At 45.8% G+C, this 23,073-nt stretch overlaps 1 protein-coding gene across 1 annotated transcript in view; it reads left to right on the top strand.

The window, feature by feature from the left end:
* The first annotated feature begins 240 nt into the window (after positions 1-240).
* FGFRL1 (fibroblast growth factor receptor like 1) overlaps positions 241-23,073 on the top strand; it is a 169,825-nt gene continuing 146,992 nt past the window's right edge. The window contains exons 1-2 of the mRNA XM_036382915.2: positions 241-630; positions 1,725-1,834. Of these exons, the coding sequence (XP_036238808.1) occupies positions 1,774-1,834 (61 nt within the window). The 5' untranslated portion in view covers positions 241-630; positions 1,725-1,773. The remainder of the gene's footprint in view (positions 631-1,724; positions 1,835-23,073) is intronic.

The raw sequence follows: 23,073 nt of genomic DNA, 5'->3' as shown, positions 1-23,073 counted from the left end.
GCGGGGGCTGCCGGGGGCTCCCGGGGATTGGTGCGAAGTTTGGAGCGGGGCGGCCCCGCGCCGCCCTCCGCGGCGGCTCGGCCCCCACCGCCACAAAGCCCTGCAGGGAAAGTTGCTTTATCGCCGGTTTCTCTCTCTCCCCGGCTCTCCCCCCCCTCCCCTCCCCTTCCCCAGCCCCTTTCCCCTCCTCCCCTCGCTCCTTAAACGGGATTCCGGCTGGGCGAGCCGCCGGACGGCATCACCGGGCATCCCGCGGCGCGGAGCCCCGGAGGCTCTGGCAGGTCCCCGCTGTCCCTCCCCGCACACACACGCTCAGCCCGGCCCGGAAAGCAGGAAAAAAATAATTTACAAGGTTTCCCCCTTTCCCTGACCTCCTCGCCCGTGACTCTCGAGTGGAAAAAAATCGCTCGCGGGGGCGAAGGGGGGGAAGGTTGTTAAAAAGCCGGTGAAGGGGCAGAGCCGCTCCGTGGGGAGGGCACCCCCAGGCAGCCCCCGCCACCCCGGGGAGGGGGGGATGAGGTAGAGGCCGGCGGCGGAGCGCCCGCCGGGCGCCGTGGCCGCGGAGGGCATGAGGCGGCGAGCGGCGGGGATGGGCTCCAGCGCGCGGTGTTAGAGCCCGCAGCAGCCGAGGTAAGTGTGCCCCGCGCCGGGACACCCCGGGACACCCCGGGAGAACCCGGGACACCCCGCCGCCGGTGTCCCCGCACGGCTGCGAGCCGCCGGCGCAGCCCCGGGGCAGCACCAGGTGGCATCGCTCCGGGTGTCCCCCCGCGCGTCCCTCCCTCCCTGCCGCGACCCCGACTCCCGGCGGCGAATATCCCGTTACCGCCGAGCCCCGGGCAGCCCCGGCGCCCCCCGCTGCCGCTGCCCGCCGCGACGGCGGAGCGAACGGCGGAGCGAACGGCGGAGCGGCCGTGTTCGCTGTGCTGGATGCTGTACGCGGGTTGTTGTGTGTCCTGGGGGCACGGGGTGTTTAAAGCGGGGAGTTTACAAGGGTGAGGAATCCAGACAGTGTTTAGAGAGTGAGAGTTTTAGGAGGAGAATAGGGTGTAATTAATGTAAACCTGATCTTCCCCGGGCGTGCGTATCGCAGCGAAGGCATCTTCAAGAATCTGGGTAATTAAGTGCGGTTGCGCTTTGGGACGCACCTCTGGAGCCCACGGAAACAAGTGGGGCTTTTGGTGGGGAGAGTGTGCCGGGGGTGGGTGCGGGGGAAGAAGAGGAAAGGAGGAATCAGTGCTGTACAGAGAAGTCTCGGAGTGGAGGAAGGCGCGTACCCAGAGCGGAGCCTGGCTGAGGGGCACTGGAGCAGCAGCACAAAGTTTTCTGGGCTGCTGATGGGAGAGGTAACATTCCTCCTCCCCCTTCCACCAAGTTCCTCCGCAAATTGTTAACCTGAAATCTTGTTTTATGGCCACTTGCTAGCGTTTTGTTTGCCTTCCAGACTGGTTCTGTACAGGATACTAAAGAATTATGCATTAACTGTAAACTTAGAGGAGCTTACTGGCCTCAGTGGGTTCTTGATTTATATCAGGCTAAAGCAGAGAGGAGGGCAAAGTTTTACTCACTGAACACCAAGGAATGAATTACAAGTACGTTGCCCTTTCATTTGCTGTTTCTTCTTGTCAGTCTTCTCAGTAGGATTTAAAACTCTGCAAAGTTGAGGGTTGTTCAGGGTTTTCCCCCCGCAGTAACTATTTTGCTCTCCTTTTTCCTGCCTCCAGGTCTGAGAGGACAGTAGCCTGTGCGATACGGCGGGATCTGGTTTTCAAAATGGAATTGCAGCTGGCGCTCCTTTTGGCAGGGATAATTGCATTTTCGGACTCAGCGAGAGGTAAGGGGACCGTGCTTGGTGTGATCACCCTGTGGCTCTGTCCCTTCCCTCTGCTCCGTGGGCTCTGCTAACACCCGTGGTGCCCCCGGAGGGACCCCCCAGGGGAGTTGCTGTCAGCAGGGACTCATCCCCTGCACATTTTTCACCTGCACAGAGGTGCAGACTCGTGCCCATGTGTGCCCCTCCTTACCTGCGAGGTTCGGGGCCAGGGTTTGGGATGGAGCGCGGTCGCTGCGGCTTTGCTGAGGTCTCTTAGGCACAGGTGAACTTCCAGGGGCTTTTCTTGTGCCTGTGTAAAAATACACAGACAATTTTAAAGAAAAGCAACTGCATTCCTCTGTGGATCAGAAATGCCTCTCCCCTCCTGTAATCCCTCCAGCCTCTGCCCTGTGTATTCCCACTTACAAACTAAACAAACACATCCATTAACTTCCCCGGTGACAGACAAATGACAGTTCCCAACAGCGAGAGCGTATTTTAGCGCTGAGGCTCCAGCAGTTGATCAGATTTCAATAAACAGGTTACCCTTCCAGAGGCAAATTGAAATACATTGACCTGGGAATGATGGGGGTAGGAAAAAAAGAAGTTTCTTTATGGCAAGGTGCTTTTAGCAGAGCTCTGGGATCAGAGTGCAAGGAGCGGCAGCGCTTCCTGCACTTTGCCTGTGTTGTACCTTGGTGGGTGCTGTCCTTAGAAAGCCTGAATGGGAATCCAGGATTTCAGCTCTCCTGCCTCTCGTCACAAAGTAGGGGCTGCATTGTTCCAGGAGAATAGGGGTACAACTTCAGGATGCAGATTGCTCCAGCTGTAATTCCCAACAGTCTCAGAGTTTTGTGAATTGTTATAAGACCTTGAAGTCGTCCAGTGTGAAGGACTTGTGAATTAAGAGGTTTAAACTTGCCCTTCACTTGGGCTCTAACTTGCCAAAAATAAATCCTGGGGGTGAGGGTGGGAAGGGAGAGGGGGAGAATTACTCTGAAAAGTTGAGTTTGGTTTAGTGCACTGTTTTTTTTTTCTTTTTGGCATTGGTTCTCAAGCAAATATTTTATGGAGGCAAAAGCACTATAAAATGATTTGGCTGGAAGCTGAATGAAAAAGAAAACAGTATATAGGCTGTAATTCCTTCAAGTCTGAATTCCAGGCAAGGCTTACAATGGAGACTCAGTTTAAGTTGTGGGCGATGGGCAGCAGTGTGTGAATTAAGATGACTTCATGGATGTATTTTATTGCAATGGACCTGAGAAGTTGGTGGAGTTCCGGAAAAGATCTGAAGTGGGCAGGAGAAGACAAAAAGATTCTTTTCTCTGATGTGAGCTGAGTATCGGCTCCTTTACTGGCTGACCCTGTTTAAATTTGGTTTGCAATTGTCTTGCTCTTACACTTACTGCCCCTGGAAAGAGGAGCACTGTGGGCTGTTGTCATGTGAAGAAGTGACAGAAAATTAACAGCAGTAATTTCAGGACATCATTATTTTTCTTGTGGAAATGTCTTTTAAATATAACTTTGATAGGATCATATTGGTAGTTGGATTATTTGAACAATTTTTAGAGCTGGAAAGACCCATGCTGTAAGTGTATGGAGAGATGGTTCTGGTTATTTAAAATTATCAAGAAATAGAGGTTAAAAGCCAGGGCCAAACCCATGAAAAATGTCATTCATTTGTGTGCTGATTTAAGAGGGGGGAAGCAGAGAAGAAAAAGGCGTCATTGCTGTGAAAACAGAGACAAAATTCTGACATTTAAGTCCTGCTTTAGACCTCCTTAAGAAGGAGAACATTTTTGATAATGAAGAGGGTAGATGGAAGATCAAACTTGTGAGCAGAGATGAGACACTTCCCAGAACTTTGAATCTTTGTGCTGACAGATATCTCCAATTGTTAGGTGTTTACATTGGGATAATTTCACGTTCTTGGAAAAATGTGCCAGGCTTTTCATGTGCCTGCAGAGTTTTTCTGAACGCCTCAAACGAGGGCTTTGGTGGCTGGAGATGTGTAAACGTTACCTGCCACAGTCACTCAGGTTTTATAGGCAGTCCTTCAGCCAAATCTCAGCCTGAGGTCGTGAGGCTCTTCTCTGGAGGAAGAAGGGCTCTTTGTTTTGGTCAAACAGCATTTCATACCTGTGTCCTGATTTCAGGTTAGACATGTGTGGCCTGAAGTGCGCCAGCACCTCCCGATCCGAGGCATCAGAAGTTCAATAGGTGCTTGCTGGCTGGCAATCAAGTGAGGAAGGTGGCTGAGGAGGCTCTCTGGGAAAGTGATGGTCCTTCTTTTCTACTCATTTTAGGCAAAAGTAGGTTATGCTGTAATTAGGGTGTTAATTTGGAGCTGGCTGAATGCTGAGCCTGTGCTTGGGGAAGGGCTGTGCCGTGGTGCATCTGCACAAGGGGGCAGAGTTAAGTTGCCCACGCTCTCCAGCTTTGATATTTCCTGACAGTTGAATGCTCAGCTGCAATCTTGCATTAAATGTTAATTACATTGTATTATTTTTACATCTTTATTTAGGTGACACCTTTTAAGGCAAAGGGCCCTGCAGGAATGACTGATTTGGTTTAGCCAGCAGGTTTTTTTTTTCCACCTCCCAGCAAAAAGGGGCGTTTTTCCAGGGTCGGATCTGTTCCTGCTGGCTCTGTCCCACCAATGTATCTCATCACCGATGTAGAAGACACTGTAAAAAAAGGAATATCTTAGCAAACCAAGATAAACACTTAAGAAAGAGGCAGTACCTCTGAAGCATCCAGGGAAAACAGAGCAGGTCTGATTTTAGAGGTACAGCTGGTAGAGCTGTCTGTGTTTGAAGGGATTAGGGGTGAGGTAGCTCTTCCTGTGTTTGAACCGATGCTTTTGGGTTGAAAGACTTTGACTAAGGGCTTGTGTACACCTGAAAATGCATTGGAATAACCCTTCCAAAAAACTTAGTCTAGAATAACTCTCGGTGGCCAATCTTATTCCAGGCTAAGGATCTCCTGAAGGGAGCCTGTACCAAAAAAGTCTTCCTTGGCAGCTATTTTGGTAGATATCCAAGCCCCTTCTTTCCCTTATGGCTGAAGACTAGAAGGCCCGTGTGCTCAAAACCCACTCTTGGAGAACAAAACCTGAGTGCTGTGTTTTTCTAAGAGGGATTGTGCCTTCCAGCTGACAGCCAAGGCATGGGGCTTCAGCCTGGCAGCTTCAGCCTGGTTCTCAGCCTCGACAGATAATGTCTGCTCTGAACCTGGGAAAACAGTGCAGGTCCAGCAGCTCATCCCTCGTGTTATTCCATTCCTGCTCTCTCCAAGCAGCCCCATACCGGGCATAAAAGTCCTCAGTGTCCCGCGCTGGCCCTCCTCGGCAGGGATTAATGCCATCCTGGGTCACTAACCTTTAGTGACTATGTCCTGCAGCAATGTAGCTCCTGCCACGCCACACCTCCAGCTGGACACAGGTAATACAATCTGATATTTTCCTGCCTGTGTTATCTCAGTGACCGACAACGCAATATTTGTTCCAAATCTGTCAAGTTGCCATCATATTCGCCTTGGTGACCGTATATGGTAACGCTGGGATGTGCCTGGCTTGGTCCCGTGGCTTAAGCAAGATTTTGCATGGTATGTTTAGAAGTTTTTGGTAAGAGCAGTAACCACCCTCCTGTTAGCAAGTAAACTGATATTCTGCTGGAAACTAATTAGTTTGGATGTTGATTTCATTTTCGGTGCATTGCGTAGGGAGGGGAAGAACGGGACCTTAATTGCTTTCTGTTCTGGCACTTCTCTGTGCGACCTTGGCTTGCAAACCTGCTTGGTGTCTGCTTTACAGGGAATTTGCTGATTGGGCCACATCAACGTTCAATGGTTTCGTGCAGAAATAATGTTATGTGCCATTTTGGTTTCTCTTAATATTGAAGGAAAGGGAATAGGTCGATAGAGGTGTTTTTTTATTTCTTGGAAGTTGAGTTCTTCGTTCTGATGAACAGAATTCCTGTTCTGTAACTTTGGGGTTTATAAGAGTGAACTTTAGGGTTTATAAAAGTCCTTCAGTAAGCACAGAAAATATCAATAATGGTAATGTGACAGAGATGGTTATTGGCTTCTATTTTACACCTTTATTCTTGTTGAGTGGTTGTTACCAGATAGAACGATTAGGTAATTTCTCGCTTGTGAAAGAGAAGCATGTTCAGATCTAACAGCCTGATTCAGATTTTGTGGAAGTCACAGCACATCTTCTGGAGAAGTTTGGGGCATTTTTTTGTATATTGCTCTTAGGGAACTTGCTCATGAATAATCTGTCAGTGTGACTTGTACCTAGAGTCAACATGACGAGCTAAGAAAATCCTGGTTATTTTTTTAAACGCTGGTTCCTCCCTTCTTCTGAGGCCGTCGGCCGCTTTAAATTGTGGCCCAGCTTAAACATAAAATTCAATGTGCGTCATACTGGAAAATTAGGGTTGATTTTATTTGTTTTTAATTAGGAATATTACAAAACTCAGCAAATTGCTCAAATACATCTAGATTTTCCCTAAAGTTTTTATAACTCTGTTTTCCAAGTCCATATGTTTCTTTGACCTTCATTAAAACATGCAAGCAGCAAATCCAAATGTCTCTTTTCTGGGATGAACTTGCACACTGCAAAGGCTGGACTCCAAAGCCTGAGTCTTAGCCACAGAAGCAACTTTCATATGCCATGAAGTGGTGCTTGAGATATTACAGGAAATTGTTTTTTTCAGGAAAAAAGTATCATTTGAAATGGAGAAAGAAGTGACACTTGCTAGCAAGTAGGAACTCCCTTTTCAAGATTTGGTGCCATTGGTACCAATTTATTAACTAAAGCTGAAGTTTTTCATTTGACATGAATTGGCTGATAGAGCTGATCTTTTCCAATATCCTCTCTGATAATTCCTTTTTGAGTGTCTGTCTCACCATAAGTGACACTGGTACATCTGGGTGCACTACACTCGTCATGGAATAGTGTGAATGCAGTAGAGTCTGCCTGTGCATTTTTGGATTAATTACTGGAAGGGATAAAAATTTCCACTGAAGGAGGAAAATAACAATGCAGAGATCCTCCTGTTCCTAGGTTGAATTAAAAGAAACTCAACAACCTTTAGTCATAGCTTTATTTATCCAGTGAGATTTGAACTGGTGCAGCTGATTTTCCTAAGATGTGAAGCTCCTACTTGTGTCTGCAATGACTTGTAAAACCAAGCTGCCAAAAGCATCTGTGCAAATGTGTCCCAGCATTACAGGAGTTGGTGGAAATGCTCTTTTCTCACATTTCTTTCATTACCCTCCTCATTTTGTGTTCTTTCAAGTAATTTGTCTTTCATGTGACCTCTTCCTGTGTTTTCTGGTGGGCTACTCAAGCTAAAATGCATTTGATATTGTTTGAAACATTTAATTTGGATTTCTGTTCCTTGTCTTTTTCTCTGTAAAGGCTCCAAGCCTTTACTTGGAGCTTTCTCTGGTAATAATGCCCCCATACCTATTTAGCTGTGTTTACCTGTTCTAATCTTTTGCATCAAGGTCAAACTTTTTTGGTCATATAAGGGACTTTTTGAGAGTGTAGCCAGTGTGAATACAGAAGTTGCAAACACTTCTGTCTGATGCAAGTCTGTTCGGTCTGCTGCTCTGTCATAGCAATGTGGTACTATGGTAAAAGGAAAATATTTCCAAAAGCAAGCTTGATTAATCTAATTGTGCTGTCCTGATGTCGTATGAGATCGGCAGATGCAGCCCATGCCGGTTGTGACAGGTTAGGACCTGATTCAGAGCCTGAGAGTGTTGGTGCTGTGACTCCTACTCACTCCCACAGGCTTTGGATCCATCCCTGAAGGAGGACTTACTCAGATTATCTGTGATACCCACCTCATGTGTGACAGCAGAGGGGATGTGGGCTAAGTGTGCCACTAGCCTGCTTGGCTGCATGGCTTGGACTCACGTTTTTTATTCTAGAAAAGCACATTTTGCTGCTACTGATTGCCAGCTCTGGCTGATGGGTGGAGGGTGCGCTGCCAGGACTGAAAACAATTTGAAAATTCACTACTTAAACTTTGGGTTGCTGCAGAGAGGTTTATCCCCAAAGACAAAGAGCCATCCTATGGGCAGTGTTCTGGGTCTGGATGGGCTCAAAAATTGCCTGTTATTAAATAAGTTAGTGTATGCTGTTTGTTGCTAAATCCATTCCCATCTCTGATTTTTTTTCCCCCCTCCTCTTTCCAGTCAAATAAACCTGGACTGTGTGGAGTTTGGTTGGTTGCTGTGATTACTCAGTGTCCCCTTGGTATCACAGCAGAGACACAGCGTCTCTGCAAGGAACCTGACGTTGTTATTTCATCCCAGCCACTCCAATTTTCATGAAGAAATTCAGCCAATAACTCCAGGCTACTTCTTCCATTAAGTGTTCAAACTCACTTTGAGCTTCACTAAGGAAAGAAGAAAAATGTAAATTGGGAACAGAGGCTCCTTGGAGCAGGTTAATGTTTCTCAGGATGGCTGCATCTCTATGCTTGGCTTCTCTACAAGTGGTTTCCAGCTTGATGGGACACAAAATAATTTCTTACTCATAGGTGGTAAATTTATTTCATGAGAAATTCGCACAATCTTGGGTATCCTGTCAAGTGAGTAATGCAAGAGGTGTCATACCCTAGATGCCACTTGGGTGGCATTGACTTGTGTAGGTGTTTTAGGACCTGTCAGTATTTGTGCCTCTCAGATAAAAACACAGGAACACCAGACAAATAGGGAAATGTGGACTTAATTTGTGCAATAGGAATTTTTAAAAATTCACATTCTCCTTGCTAGGTTTACTCCACATACCCCCTGAACTGATAACCTTAAGAGTTAGGTATTAATGTGGACTGGCACAACATCTCTGAGGGAACTTTGGGCTTGTTAGTTCTGCCCAAGATATGGAAGAGGGAAAAAGCTGGAGAGGAACGTGGTGGGAAATGCATTAGCCAGCCTCCAGGGTAAAATTTAGTCCAGATTAATTAGTGTACCCCTGCTCTTGAGGCCTGCTGGTGCCAGGGAGAGGATCTTGAGCAGGCAGTGTGTGACTTTGAAGGGGACATTGGGATGCAGCTTTTCCAAGTCCGTTCTGTGGCTCTCTCATCTCTTGTGTCCTCCCAGGTGCCCCCACATACAGGTGTGAGACTTGATTGGCTTTTGGCCAACGTGTGACTCTGAGTAAAAGCCTTGTAATGTAAAAGGGATGCTTTCATTGTGCTGTGCTTTACTATTGCTTTGTATGGATTTTAATCTCCTTTGTTCTAGGCAGAAGTGAATGGGGCAAGGCCAAATCAACCACAAAGAAGGGAAAAGGGAAAGCTGTTCAAGTCTCTCAAAGCTGCACAAGCCAAAGCACTGGAGTTAGGCAGCTGCAGATGCTGGAGCACTGTGAACAGGTTTCTTTCCCTCCTCCTTCCTCTCTAGCAGATTTGTGTGAGTTGGAGTAACAGAGGAAGTTATTTTTCTCTGTGATTGTTCTCAGATCTGTTAGCACAGACCTGTTACACATCTGTAACTGCTGGTTAAGCAATGGCAAGTGCCAGATGAGCTACAGGTGTATGAACTGTGTGTCAAGGATGGAAGGGTTAATGAGTAACAGGATGAACCTCTGAACACTGTGGAATATCTCCCTAGGGATACTCCAGACTCTGTGGAAGGAAGGGAGGATGCTTGTTTGTCATTGACCAGTCAGTATTAAACTGGTGGCTCTAACTCCTGCAGGGTGTGGATACCCTTCAGAGAGAGGGTGCTGTGAGCCACCTTGCTCACCTTCTGGGTGAATCTAAATCTTCCCTGTTCTGCAGACTGACACAACATTTTGGTGGCAATACCGGCGTCTCGTTATCCAGACAAGTAATATTGGGAAGTGTTTAATGTGTTTTTGGGCTGTTTGAAATGGAAAAACTGGGGAGGAGTTGACAGCTCCTCCAGCATGTGGAGATCAGGCTCCATGCTCTGATAAGTCATTTTATATTTTAATGTTCAGGGTTGGATTACGAAGGTGATAGTCCCTTTAGGTTCGGTGAGTTGTGGCTGAGTAGGTGTGAGTAGGATTTAAATATATAATCCTACCAGAGAGCAGAAACTGGAGCCTCATAAGACCAGGCTGAGTTTCAGTTCTGTGCAGGGTGGCACCATGCCATGGGAGGATTCATCATGATCTGCAATAGTTAATATAAAACCAGAATAACAGATCAGAGCTGATGAGTATCTTTCCTCCTCCCTGCTATTCCCAGCCAATCAGAAATGCAGTATTGCCAGGGCTAATTTCATTAAGGGCTAATGAGAGTGAAACTTTCAACTTAGTCATGGCCAGGGCAGTAAGCAGGTGTTTACTTTGCCTTGTTTGAATGACAAGGAATCATGAACCTGTTAGGGAGAATCTGCATATGCAGGGAAGTGGCTTTGGACAGTTGATTGCTGGGTTTGTTCTCTGAAGGTGTTTGCTCTGAGCACACAGCCATTGTTTCTGAGTTACAAAGAAGTAGTCGAGGCTGGTGAGAGCATTTTGCTCAGGAGCTGCAGAAACCATAAGGTGGGGATGGGTCAGTGTTTTATCTAGACCAGAGCAAAGTCCTGCTTGTACTCCTAAGGCAGAATGCTTTTCCTGATTTCCTGCCTGCTCAAACAGGAGTAGGCCAGAGGATTTGGAGGATTTCAAGCAGTATTTTGTGATGGTGATTTGCACAGGTTTATTTTTGTCCTTGGAAGATCATTGGATATTTAAATTGAAGTTAAATTCAGGGCTCTCCTCGCCTTGAGTATTCCTGTTTGGAGAAGGATTGTGGATTCACAGGGTTAGGAATCTGTCCCTTACTTTCCCATCAATACCAAAGAAGAAACCTACTGCAAGGGTGCTACTCAAAAGTAATCATAGCAATAGAACTGCATATTTATAAGAATTATGACTATTTATTGAGAGTTTTCAGTACATTAAAAAGAGATCCAAAAAGTGCTGCTCAGCATAGGCAGTCTTCCTCTTCTAGATACTGTCAGGAGAAAAAGCTTGTCTTTCTGAAGGCCACAGACTAAGTGGAGTTCGAAGCTTATTTTTCTTTTATCCAAGAAAATCCAATAAATCCAGTAAATTCTTTCAGTGTGGTCTTCCAAGAGTTTTTCAACTTGGTCTGACTCACAGATTATTTGAGTGCCATTATAGACTAGGGGTCAAGCAAGTTAATTCCCAGAACAGTATGCTGCCCTGTTTTCAAACTGTGCTAATCAGGGTTTTGAGTCAAAGCATGGCAGTTTGCTTAGTGAAATTATTTTCCTGTTAGAAAATCACAAATAGGCTCTGACTATTCATGTTGGCTTGGTCACTGGAGCACTCACATCACATGCAGTGCAAAGCCCCCAGGGATGCAGTGGCTGTGGATCAGGGCACTGGTGGGGGCTCTTTTCCCATTTCACAAGGTTGAACTCGTGAAAACAGGCTGAACCCTTTGGAAAGAAAAGAAAGAAATTGTTGCTGTTACATTTCCACCTCCAGCAGGACAGAGGGAGGGCTGTGTGGAGCCCGTCTGAGCTGTGAATGTCCTTCCCCAGAGGAGACATTTGGTGGAGTTATTTGGTTACCTCTCCCCCTCACCTTTTTGTAATGGACTCTTGTTTACTTTTTCCTCCTCCTTTCCCGAAGCTTATTAGCACTGTTTAGGCAGAGGAAATGAATTAACATAATTCACTGTTGTTCAGAGCAGGACACATTCCCTGCATGTATGTGTACACACACTGGCATTCACCCTCCCAGCCTGTGCAGAGGAGCTTGTTTACAGAGTCTGGCTCCATTTAGGGAGAACAATACCCTGATTATAGAGGGCAGCCTTTTCTTTCCAGAAACCAGAAGGAACCCTTTGCTTCAAGCAGCTACTGCCCCTTGAAGGTGTGGGCATGGTGAGCTGCTGGAAAGGGGGGAATAAATCTCTTGTGGACACAAACCAGCAGCATTGTTCTCCACGGAAGTTGGTTTAGGGGTGGGGGTGAGGAATGGTGTTGGGATAAACCAAATGCCAAGTGTAAGATCTACCAGCGTGCAGAGAGGTGTCGTGACTTCCAGTTTAATTTTCAAATAACAGCTGTGAGACTTCATGGGGAATTATTTGGTGCTGCTTGAGCTGGCAAGGGAGCTGGGAAGGCTGGGTGGGAAGAAAATGGTAATTGAGTCTCAGAGTGGTTTTGGATGGGCTGAGGTGGGTTGAAATGTGCTGTTATGTGTGAAATGCTGGTCATTTCTAATTGCAGTCATGCACCTGTGCCTGGTAGATAATGCTGGAGCCGTGTCATATGGAGCATTTGCTTCACATGATGTTGAGAAAGGTCAAGCACTTGGTTTCTGTCCTGCTAAGTTGGGTCATTAGATGCACAAATAGGACCCCCCTTCCTTTTCCTGACTGCAGCCACTCAGATCCTGGCAGTAAATCCCTCTCAGGTGTGACTCCATGGCAGCTGAAGATGACTGTACTTGACCCCATCACTGGCCTGTCCTTGTCCTCCTTTGCTCCCAGCCTGGTAACTCCCTTGTGCCGGGGGAAGAGCTCCTCTGACCTTGCTTTGGATGTTTTGGGGAGGAAACTTGGGCAGGAAGCCAACCTGGAAAAAGATGTGATGGTTTAAATTCTTCGAGGAGCATGGGCTGAGCTTGTGGAATATCTCAGTGTCCTTACAGGCAGCAAGTCCTTTCTTCTGTTCCCACTTATGGCAGGAAGGCTCAGTACTTTGAAGGACTGGATACTTACGGGAACATTTATAAAATGACTCTTAAGGAATCTCAAATGCATCAAGGTCTGCAGGACAAAATGTAACGTAGCCTGGGGGCAGTGAATGTGAAGCCTGAAAAGTCATGTTTGGCTCTTTGTTCAGCTCAGGGGTAGCATATTGCTGGACCTTCTGCACTGGGAGATTACCTCTTTCACACTCTGCATTGTGACAATTTTCTGTTTATCTCAAAGATCCCTTGAAATTTGAAGGGATTTTATAGAGAAATGGGTGATACCTTCCTTCCTCTGTCTCTGCTTTTGTCTTCTGAGGCAGAAGGATCATTTTGGGGAAATGGAAAATGGTGGGTTAATCCTGTCAGTCAGTGTTTGCTGGCTTGCCTGCTGCAAGGAAGGAGCTGCTCCACGAGAAGCACAGTGGGCAGCAAAGGTGCCTGCAGCCAGTGCTGCTGGTGACCAGGTGTTCCCTGTGGTCCAGGCACAGTGTGTATCCACCCTTGGAGCCAAGGGGAATGTGGGATTTCACCCAGAAGTTTCTCCTCAAGCTTGGCTTTGTCTCTACAAAACTTCTGACTACTGACACTGCTTCAGCAGGTTGCAAAAATAAGGCAGAGAAAACAACTTGGCCCAAATATTCCCTGTGGGTGAAAATATTTTTCCAGGGAGAATGAGAGCCAGCAGACTAAACAGGTAATGCTGCAGGGCTGCACCAACAACACTTCTAGGGGATTTCTGGAAGGGGATGTTTATGTTGACCAGTGAGACATGGTGCAGGAGTTCTGTCCAGGGGTGATTGACACATGTCTAACCTTCTGAAACATGACCCAGCACCCTGGAGAAGCTGTGGCTTTTGCCTCTTGATCCAGTTTTTTGGAAAGAGAGAAAGATCCTGGTGTATGTATCAGTATCCATATGAAGGCTGCTGGGCTTACTCTGCCTTGGAAGACTAAACTCGGGTACAGGTGTGAAAAGCAGAACCTGGTACTCAATAACTCTACCTATTGACAGAAAAAGTTTTTTTTTTTTCCTTAAATATGCTTTAAAATCTGCCAAACCTTCTCATACCTGGACAATGGGTCCCTCTTGGGCAATGCAAGAGGGACAAGTGTAGGTTCCCACACTGGCTCACAAACTGCAAGAGGGACAACAGGAACAGGGCAGTAAAAACCACTCCAGGGTCCATCCCTGCATCTGTGATGGCTTTAAACTGAGAGTGTGAGGCTGTGTGGTGATCTGGGGAAAATGTGAATCTTGGCAACTGTCCCTGCCTTATTCAAAATATCTGGGAAACACTGAGCTGGGAGGTTGAAAATACATCTCTGGGGTTTCTTTCTCCAGAAGGAAAAACATCATCAGACTTTCACTGAGACAAGTGTTTGAAAGAAAAAAAGGGAGCAGCTTAGTTATCAAGCACTAACTGAAATAACAGCAGCAAGGAATAACCCTGAATGAATTTAAAATGCATTTTGATTTGGATATTTTTCTTTGTGCTCTTACAAGCACTTTCCCTTTACCTCTGCAAGGGTAAGGCAGATAGTATAAAGTGTAAAATAACCCCAAACTGCAAACCCAATAACTTGTTTGAGACAGATGAAAAGTGCTAATTAATTGAACAGGTTTTCTGCTGTAATTAACACAGTGTTAAAACTGACTCAGGGCCTTCTGTCTGTGGCATGTGTTGGAGGGTATTTACTATTAAGGTAGAGCTTGAGGAGGACTGCAACATCTGAGATATTTAATATTGCTCTCAGAGAGCAGGTCAGCAAGTGAGCAAGGGTTTTGGTTGGTATGATGAACACAGCATAAGGCAAAGGTGTTATTATAGCTGGTGTGATTTTATTATTATTATTATTATTATTATTATTATTATTATTATTATTATTATTATTATTATTTTTTTTTATTTTTTTATTTATTTATTTATTTATTTATTTATTTATTTATTTATTTATTTATTTATTTAGATTGGGGTTAGTGCCTGGAAGTCCTCATTGCACCAAAGTGTTGTGGTAAGGGCTGTTGAACTCAGAACTCGGAACAGACAGCTGCAGTGTTAAATGCAGTGTTAATCTTTGGAGAGAGGCTTTGTTTTACTCTGACAAAGGGCCCCTCCAAAACCAGACCCGTTGGTCAGCTGGGTTTTATTTACCATGTACCCCCCAGAATGGTGAGGTACCTCTGGTGTACCTCAGGTGTTGTCCTGATAAGGATTTCCTGCTGCTGCTACAATACAGGCCCACCAGGCCAATAGTTCTGTCCCCAGAGGTTGTTTCAGTGCCCAAGGTGAAACAGATGAGAGCATTTGTTCATGCACAGGCTGGAGCCTTGCACTCAGCACCCACCATGGTTCATGTGTGTGAATTGCAAGTTCAGTTTTCCCCTCTCTGCTGGGCACAAGGCACCATTGACTTCAGGGAGAGATGGCATTACACCATGCTTATTTTTTATGAAAACAACCATCAAAAGTCCTGGAATGAAAAAAAAAATACACGGATTATTCAGGCATTGTTACTGTTATTATCATCCTCATCATCATCAAAGTGTCCTCATCCATGCTACCAGCAAGGTCTGACTGCTCCCAGGTGTTGCTCCACATCCTGCTGGAGCCCACCATGGGTTTCCACCTTCTAGAAAAGGTGGAAATAACAACCAACCTAAAATCTGGGAGAAGGAAAGAGAGTTGAGGGAGGCAAATTTTCACACAGTCACAGAAAAAGAGATCTTCCAAAAGATTTCATTTTCCTTGCAAAGGCTTCTGGTGGTTGTTGAAAGGGCATTTCAGTGGAAAAGGGCCAAGCAGCCCTAGGCAGAACCAACACCCTCAATTGAGAAAGATTTTTTCAAATAGTAGTACTGCTAAGAAGTAATTAAAGTCAAATAAAACACGGAAAATAGTGTATGACACATCTATTTGAATTCATCCCAGTTTGGATCCACTGAACCCATGTAGCACAACACTGGAGGCACACAAGGGGAGGTCCAAACCCAAGGATTTCAATGCACTTTTGCAACTAGAGAAGTCTCTGTTCTCAGACACCATTTTACCAAGTGTTTAGGCACATACTTCAAACACCTGGAGGTTTCTTGTATTTAAAGAAATACTTGCTGAGACCTTCCACTCTTGCAGTTCCCTTTGCTTTGTTCCTCTGCCTCCCCTGCAGTGTTATCTTGGGCAAAAATTGAAAATAAAATAAAGAAAAAGGGTTATTTTGGGAGCCCAGCTGTGTCACTTCAGGTTTTTCTAGCTGTTTAGAAGACTTGTGAGGACTCTCTGGGGGAGAAAGGGTCAGGTCAGAGGCAGAAAGCCACTCGCCCTCTGTCAGAGGGGCTTATAATGCCAGGGCAGCTCCCCAGGGAATGTCTGTCTGTTTGTCCTTCCCTCTGGGGTTGACAAGAGGCTGATTCCTTCCCCCAGCTGTTCTCCCTGTCACATTACAAATGAGACTCTGAAAAGCAGCCCTTGGCTTTGAGACAGCTCCTCTCTTGCTAACTCATTCTGCCCATCAATTAATGTCAAGAAAAGGTGTTTTATAACTATTTTATAACTTTTTCAAGAGCAGGACCTTCACACCTTTGCATAGGAAAAGTCCAACCCCTGTGTGAGGGGGCTGCCAAAATGCACAGTGAGGTATGTGTGAGAGCAAACAGAACTTTTGCTTTTCATGAAAAAAGTGCTCCATAACATCCAAATTCTTCCACAGAGACTTTATGCAAAAAGAGAGCATATTTTTATAATGAGGACAGAACATCTTTATCTTGCCCATCAGGGCAGTGGCACTGCCAGTGGCACATTAAGACCAGCATCAGTTGTGATCAGAAGATCTTCATCCATTTCTGATGAGCTTGAAAACCTGGTATGAAGAGCTGGTGTCTTTGCCTGGATTCTTTCCTAATTCCATTCCATTCTCATTCCTAATGTGAGCAAGCAGCATTTGGAGCCATTGTTCACCCTTGTAGCTCTTGGCCTGTGCAGTGGATGTGAAATGTACAGGGTGAATTATGGAATAAATAATTAAAAATCTTACATGGCAGTGTATTTCCTGGGAGGGAACAGCAAGACCATAGTGGAGCCTTTCAGACTGTCTCCTACCCACTCACCCTCTCCTCTTGTACCAACTTCCAGCAATTTGGCTGCGTGTTTTTTTTAGGAACTAACTTCCACCCAAAGACTACTGAATTTTTCTTAAATGCTGGCTTCTGTCAGAGCTGATAAGGCAGCAGCCAGCCTGCAAAGATAGCACAAGGTATCAAGGCTGCTTGTGTTTGTCTTTATTTGGATGTTTTAGCAAGCCTTTGACAGGCTCTGAGAGCTGTCTGGAGACTCTGGGTTTAGTGGGTCCTCCCTGCTTTTCTTTTTTTGTCTTTGGTACCAAAATGCTTTTAGGCTGATTTGGAAGGAAAAAAAAAAAAGGTCTGATGGAGCTGGGGAATTAGTGGTGTTTACTGAAGGGAGTGGGGAAGGTGGACAGTGGGGGCTGGATGCCAAGGATGGCTCTGGGATCTGTTGTGATGTCTCCAAGGGGGTGAGGAGCAATAGAGTCACTCTAAATGCCTGATCACTGGCAGGAATGTGTTAAGGTGTATGAAAACCTGTGATTAATTGTCTTTTCAACTTCCCCCTGACTCCCACTCCCCTTTTCTTGCAGAGTTGTCCCTGTTTGGGCTGCTGGCTTTTGTTAACCTCTGAGGGAGTGTTTATGCTTGGCTTATGTTAACCAGAAGGGAAAATTTTCCAGTCAGAAATTGATCTATCTGCTGATGCTAATAACTTTGTGATAGGGAGTTTATAGAGCAAAGCAGATGTGGATAGAAAACACAGCTCATGCCCTTACACAGAGATCTTCTGTCACCCTTAGAGTGAGATATTGGGGTCCATTTTCAGCCCAGGTGAGCCCTTAGTGAAGTGAGGGCTATCCCTCTATCCTCACCTCTTTGTAATGACCCTGTGTGTCCCCAGTTTTGTAGAATCATAGAATCCTGGACTGGTTTGGGTTGGAAGACTCCTTAAAAATCACCTCATTCCAGCCTCCTGCCATGGGCAGGGACACCTTCCTCTAGGCTGCCCCCTCAGCTTGACCTTGAACACTTCCAGAGATGTGGCAACCTGTTCCATTGCTTCACTACCCTCACAAGAAAGAATTTCTTCCTGCCCTCTGTCTGATGCAACTCTGTGGATGGTTGTACCATGGGTCAGATTAGGACATAGATATGACTGGAAATCCTATTAAAAACAAAACAAAACAAAAAAAAAAAAAAGAAAAAGGAAAGACTAAAAGTCATGGCATAGCCCTACAGCACTGGATTTTATATACCTGGCTGTTGCTTGTGGTACCCCTCAGGTGGTTTGTACCAAGCAGGCTCTTACTTGCTGAATTTAATATTCATAGTTTTGTCAGTGCTGTTTCACCATGGCTGGAATTACAATGCCAAACTAAGTGCCCTTTTCAAATTTCAATGCAATTTGTGGGCATGCTTTAATTAAGCTTCACAGCACTGCTTGGAGGAACATATTTTATGCCTACAGTGTTGTGAAGGCAACCTCACAGAGAGGGTCTGGAGCACTGGTTGGGAACGCTGGTTTTGTTCTGTGCTTCTCCCCAGCAAATCCTTCTTGCTCTTTAATGTAACCTGTCCCATATGAAATTAATTTCCAACATGCATTTGCTTACAAAATAGCGTTTTTCACACCAGAAATATATAGCAGTAGAAGAAACCACTGCCAGATGTCTATATTTATAGAAAACTGGCATGTCCTGTCTGGCGATGACAGAATATTTCAGTGTATTTATGAAGTGCTTGTGTTTTTAGAAATATTGAAATCCAGTCAATATCAGTAGAATCTTGCTTTTCTTATTTTAACCAGCAGAACACGTTTCTTTAGTAGATACAGTACTAAAAAACTAGGAAAAAAGCTTTCACTACCACTCTGTCCTCACTGGTTTGTTTGTTTTGGGTTTTTTTTTTTCCAGACCTCATTTTAAAGGGACATCTCTGGCTTTAAACAAACGTTACTAGAATCTCATGCAGCTTTGACTATATAGTTCTTTATCAGGCATTTTTACTTGAGACATAACTGCTCATAAAGCTGAAAGAATAATTTTCACTCCGACAGTAGGTCATAAATATTTTTCAGTTTTCTGAAAAAAACTGAGATGTTTCTTTTTGCTTAGATGGCCCTATTTTGGGTTGTTATCATGCAAAGGGTCTCACATTTGAATCTGAACCTTCTGAATGTTAAATTTGGATCAAGCCAGAGGTGTTGGAGGGTGCAGAAGCCCTGGCATGGCTGGGCTTCTGTGGCTACAGTGAAGCCCATCAGAAATAGTGTCCTGCAGACAGTTCAGTTGTTTTCCAGACTGCCTGTAAACAGCTCTATTGAGCCACTCAGTGCCTCAGGGCCAAGGTTTTTGCTTATATTCCTGACAGGGACACTGGAGAGTTTTCAAAACTAAAATTTGCAGAGATCTGGACAGATCCTGGTCGGAAGATGCTGTTGGAAGCCAGGGCTGCATGCCTGGCAGTAAAGAAGTGGAAGGGATTTAGATAGGTGCCTTTACATATTCAGGTAACAAATGAGGAGCTGTACAGAAATGTAAGCAAGAGGGGCTCCTTGTGGGAATTACCACTGGAACACAATTGCTAATCTATGCAATCTACAAATCAAATTAATTGGGTTTGCTCAGGCTGTTGCTCACACCATTGCTGAGCACAGTAGCTTGAAGGCAATGAGGGTTTGGCCTCCCAATCTCTGCTGCATATTTGTTTTTTTTTGCAGCAAATGCCTTTGATAGATGTAAGTTATATTTCCGTACATTACAAATGATAGATTCCTCCCCCATATCCTGTGACAGCCTTCCCTGGAGACAGACAGTCTGTGTTGTTTTAGCCAGATGGAGAAAGATTAACGGGAAAGGTTTTGCTGGTGTTTGCAAAGACTTTTAGCAAAAGGGAGAGGTTTGGATAGAGGATTTAGTGAGAATGAAAAAGCATTTCTGAAAACTCCTGCCTGCCCACAGGGCTCCCCTCGCTGCCTCTCCTCTCATGCTGCCTTCTGCCTGCAAGGAGCATCAGGACAGTCCAGAGGAACCCTCAGGCTGGGCTCCCTCCCTGTGCTCCTGCTCAGGTGGGACTAATCCCACGGCATCTGCAGGGCTGCAGATGATTTTCTGATCCAGCTGTGCTGCTGCATTGAGTCTGTGGGTGGGCAGGGAGCCTCTGCATGGCTGGGGAGTGTGAGGAGGTGGGTACAAGTGGGGAAGGTGCTCCAGGGGACCCCTTTGTCCTCTCCATGGGACTCACCCCACCAGGCCTGGGAATGCTGCCCTGCACCATGAGAAGTGCTCAGCTCATGGATAAAATCATTTATGTTTTGGTGTCTGAGCTGCCCTCAGAGCTGATGGAGATGTTGGTAAGTAGGGCCTTGAGCCAATATTGACCATCTCTCTGCAGACTGTAATGGGAGTTTGACACCTCAATTGAGATGTGCCCAAGAGCTGAGTCCTGGCCATATTTAAGTTCCTGGAATAGCTAATGGTGATGCTGCCATAGTCATATATAGCTCATGCATATCTGCATGCAGTGCCAGTAATTAAAGCCTACAGGTTAAAATCAGGCAATTCCCACTGAGCTTTTTTTTCCCCCAATGAGTTTTTAGAGCTGGATGGGCTCTATCTCACTCCATAGCTGCTTAATATCCTCAGTCACTCTTACCCAGAGCTCCAACTCTTCCCTTCCAGGTGTGTCTGAGGACACATTGCAGTTAAACATCCAAGGACATTGCTCTGTGTTCCTATGAAATGTTTTGATCACTGCCCACAAAGCAGCTGAGTCTGGAAGTTTCACACACAGGCTCCTTGCTCCTCTGTGTGTAATACTATATATATTTGAGGGAAGAGGTGGTTTTCCTTCCTCCTGGTGATCAGTTCATACCCCAGAGTGGGAAGGATTGATAGCCCTTGGGGCTTTCTCATCACCATGCAGGAATTAGCATCACAAGCAGGAGGGGCTCAGAGGTCTGACCTGCAGCCTTGCGTGGTGTTTTCATTGTGAAGTACAGACAGGATGTACAGTAAATTAGGTTCAGGCAGTTCTGCTTGCTGAAAACAACATCATTTCACAGCGACCCTGAAAACAACTTTTTTTTTTTTTTTAGAGTCCTAGCAGAGGGACTGTAGCTGGATCCAGGAGGAGGAGTTGTGGGTGGTGGATCGGGAGCTGGAAGCAAAACTTTCCTCTCTGGGTTAATCCTGCCCTTGCTGACAAGGCTGGTGACACACACAGAGGACTTGGTGGCCTTCACCATGGCCTGATACAGGGCTGATAGAGCAGCTCCTGCTTCATGTGAACTGCAAAAGATGGACACCATGGCCTGGAGTCCCACTGTCATGAAAGGGGGCATCCAGTTGTGGCAGCAGTCGGAAAAAGCCACCAGAAGAAACTGCTCTGTGCAGAGCCCCAGTGGTCCCTTTGACAATGGGAGGGAGAAAAGCTCATCCAGCCCCTGCTGTGCTGCAGAACAGGATTTATTTGTGCCACTCTTTACCTGTGTGAGATTGAGATGCTTCATGCCCTAAAAGCACATTTTCCTCCTGTAATGAGAGATGAGGGACCCCTCAGGTGCCTCTGCTCTGTGTGTCTGAAGTTAGAGGGGAAGGAGGGCTGATGGGATCTGGTGTTGAGCATGTTCTGGTGTCAATCAGGAGTGGCTTCTTCGAAGTGGAAAAGGAAAGGCTAATTTAAAGCCAATATATGTGAATTTACCCTCAGGCTTCAGTGAGAGTTAGAAGGATTAGTATGTGAGCCAGCCCATTTCCTTACACAGGCAAAACTTTTCCTTATGCCATGAGATTCAGCTCATTGCAGAAGGCTCAGGTACCACCAAACTCCTCTCTGAATGGGAGGCATAATGTCTGTAGACATTGTGTTGCCTGTCTGTCTGCACAGGGAGAAGTGTCATTGTAAATGAATCCATTACCCAGGATTGTTGATATAACACCTTTCTTCTACCTCTGAAAGAAGCTTCCTTTTAGGTCTTTAAATCTGTGTTATCTACAGCTCCCTTGGTGTAATTGAGGGATTTGGGGATTAGAGGATGGAGCCAATGTCGCTGCTGCTTTTCTGCATTTTTGGAATGCGAGGGAAGAGGCTGGGGGTGGAATGGTTCTCCAGTGTGCAGTTTATTGATGTGTCTTTGGTAGAGTTTTATGGCTTTGTTAAAAGACGTTGAGCTGTATGATTTATTAGCACTGCCAGAGAGTGTATTAATGATTATTTCACATTCCCTGAGATCTTAGTGGGTCCTGCCCATGGGGAGGTCAGAACGAAGGGGCATTTGACAAACTACTGCTCCGCTTACAATAACAACTGATAACGAGCCTAGAAAATAAGAAAGTTCCTTTGACTTCAGGCTGTGTTATCTTGCAGCAGATATCAACACAGCCTTCCAGAGAGAACTGTTGACCCTTTGCTGTGTGTTGTCAGATCTCTAAGAAAGTGCCATGGCAAAATCTGCATGCCCATGTGCACTTGGAGGTGCTTTTACCTGCTTAGGAGCAGGCACTCCGGCATCAGCAATTCCTCCTGGCAGATGCAGCACTCCCTGCTAAGCATGTGGGGTTGGGGGGTTTGGTTGGGAATGAGCAGACCCAGCTGGCATGAAAAAGGACTTGTTAACATTTGCATTTCTTTTTGAGGGGTATTCTCTCGTAAAAGTCAATCTGGCCCATTTGGTGCCTTCCAGAGCTAAAGGGCCAGTCCCCAGTCTGGGTCTGGTTAGTCTCAGCTTCATACCTGATCCATTGACTATTTCTGGTGCATGTTCAGAGTCCTCTGAACAACATGGGTGTTTTTTGGCTGTAATTTCTGCATTGCACAGCAGCTGAAGCTTTAAGAAAATCAGTGATTATTACAACTCTGTTAAAGACATAAAACCAAACACCTGTTAGCAGAGAACTCCATTTTGGGTGATGGCCACCCAGTATCGTAGACCCATTCTGGTGTGGATTTGGTCAGGCTGTCTCAGAGAGAGTGTCTGTGGGTCAGCCTTGCCCTTCCAGCATCTGGACTGGTGGAGATAAGACAGCAATCACCCCTCAGCTGTCCCTGCTTCCAAAGCCGATTTTACAATGTTTTTTTAATTTTTCACAGGCTACTGCTGGCCAAGTGGAGACATTCCTTGTCTGTTATTCATGGGCAGAAATGTTTGATTAGGGCTCCTCTTCCTGGAAACATCAGTGAAGTTGATGCCCTGGATCCTCTTCCACAGATAAGATTAAGAGCATGGAAATCAGCACGCTTCTGGCAGTGGTTTTTACTGGCTCCAGGTGGTAATTGCAGAGAGGGTATTTTGGACTGTGAGAAATTTGCAGGATCATTTGTCAAGCACCATTCACTGGTGGGTTCTGGGGGCAGAGAACTCACCTAATAGGCATGGATTTTCCTTTTTTCCACGTTGTTTCTTTGGCTGGCAGTGGCTGTGAGGCTTGCTGCTGCTGCAAAGGGAATGAGTCACTCATTTGTTTGAAGCAGTGAAGAAAGGTTCTGCGTGTT

This window comes from Molothrus ater, chromosome 4 (assembly GCF_012460135.2).
Source record: "Molothrus ater isolate BHLD 08-10-18 breed brown headed cowbird chromosome 4, BPBGC_Mater_1.1, whole genome shotgun sequence".
Classification (NCBI taxonomy): domain Eukaryota; kingdom Metazoa; phylum Chordata; class Aves; order Passeriformes; family Icteridae; genus Molothrus; species Molothrus ater.
The sequence above is the reverse complement of the archived record's forward strand: the minus strand, read 5'-3'. Positions and strand labels throughout refer to the sequence as shown.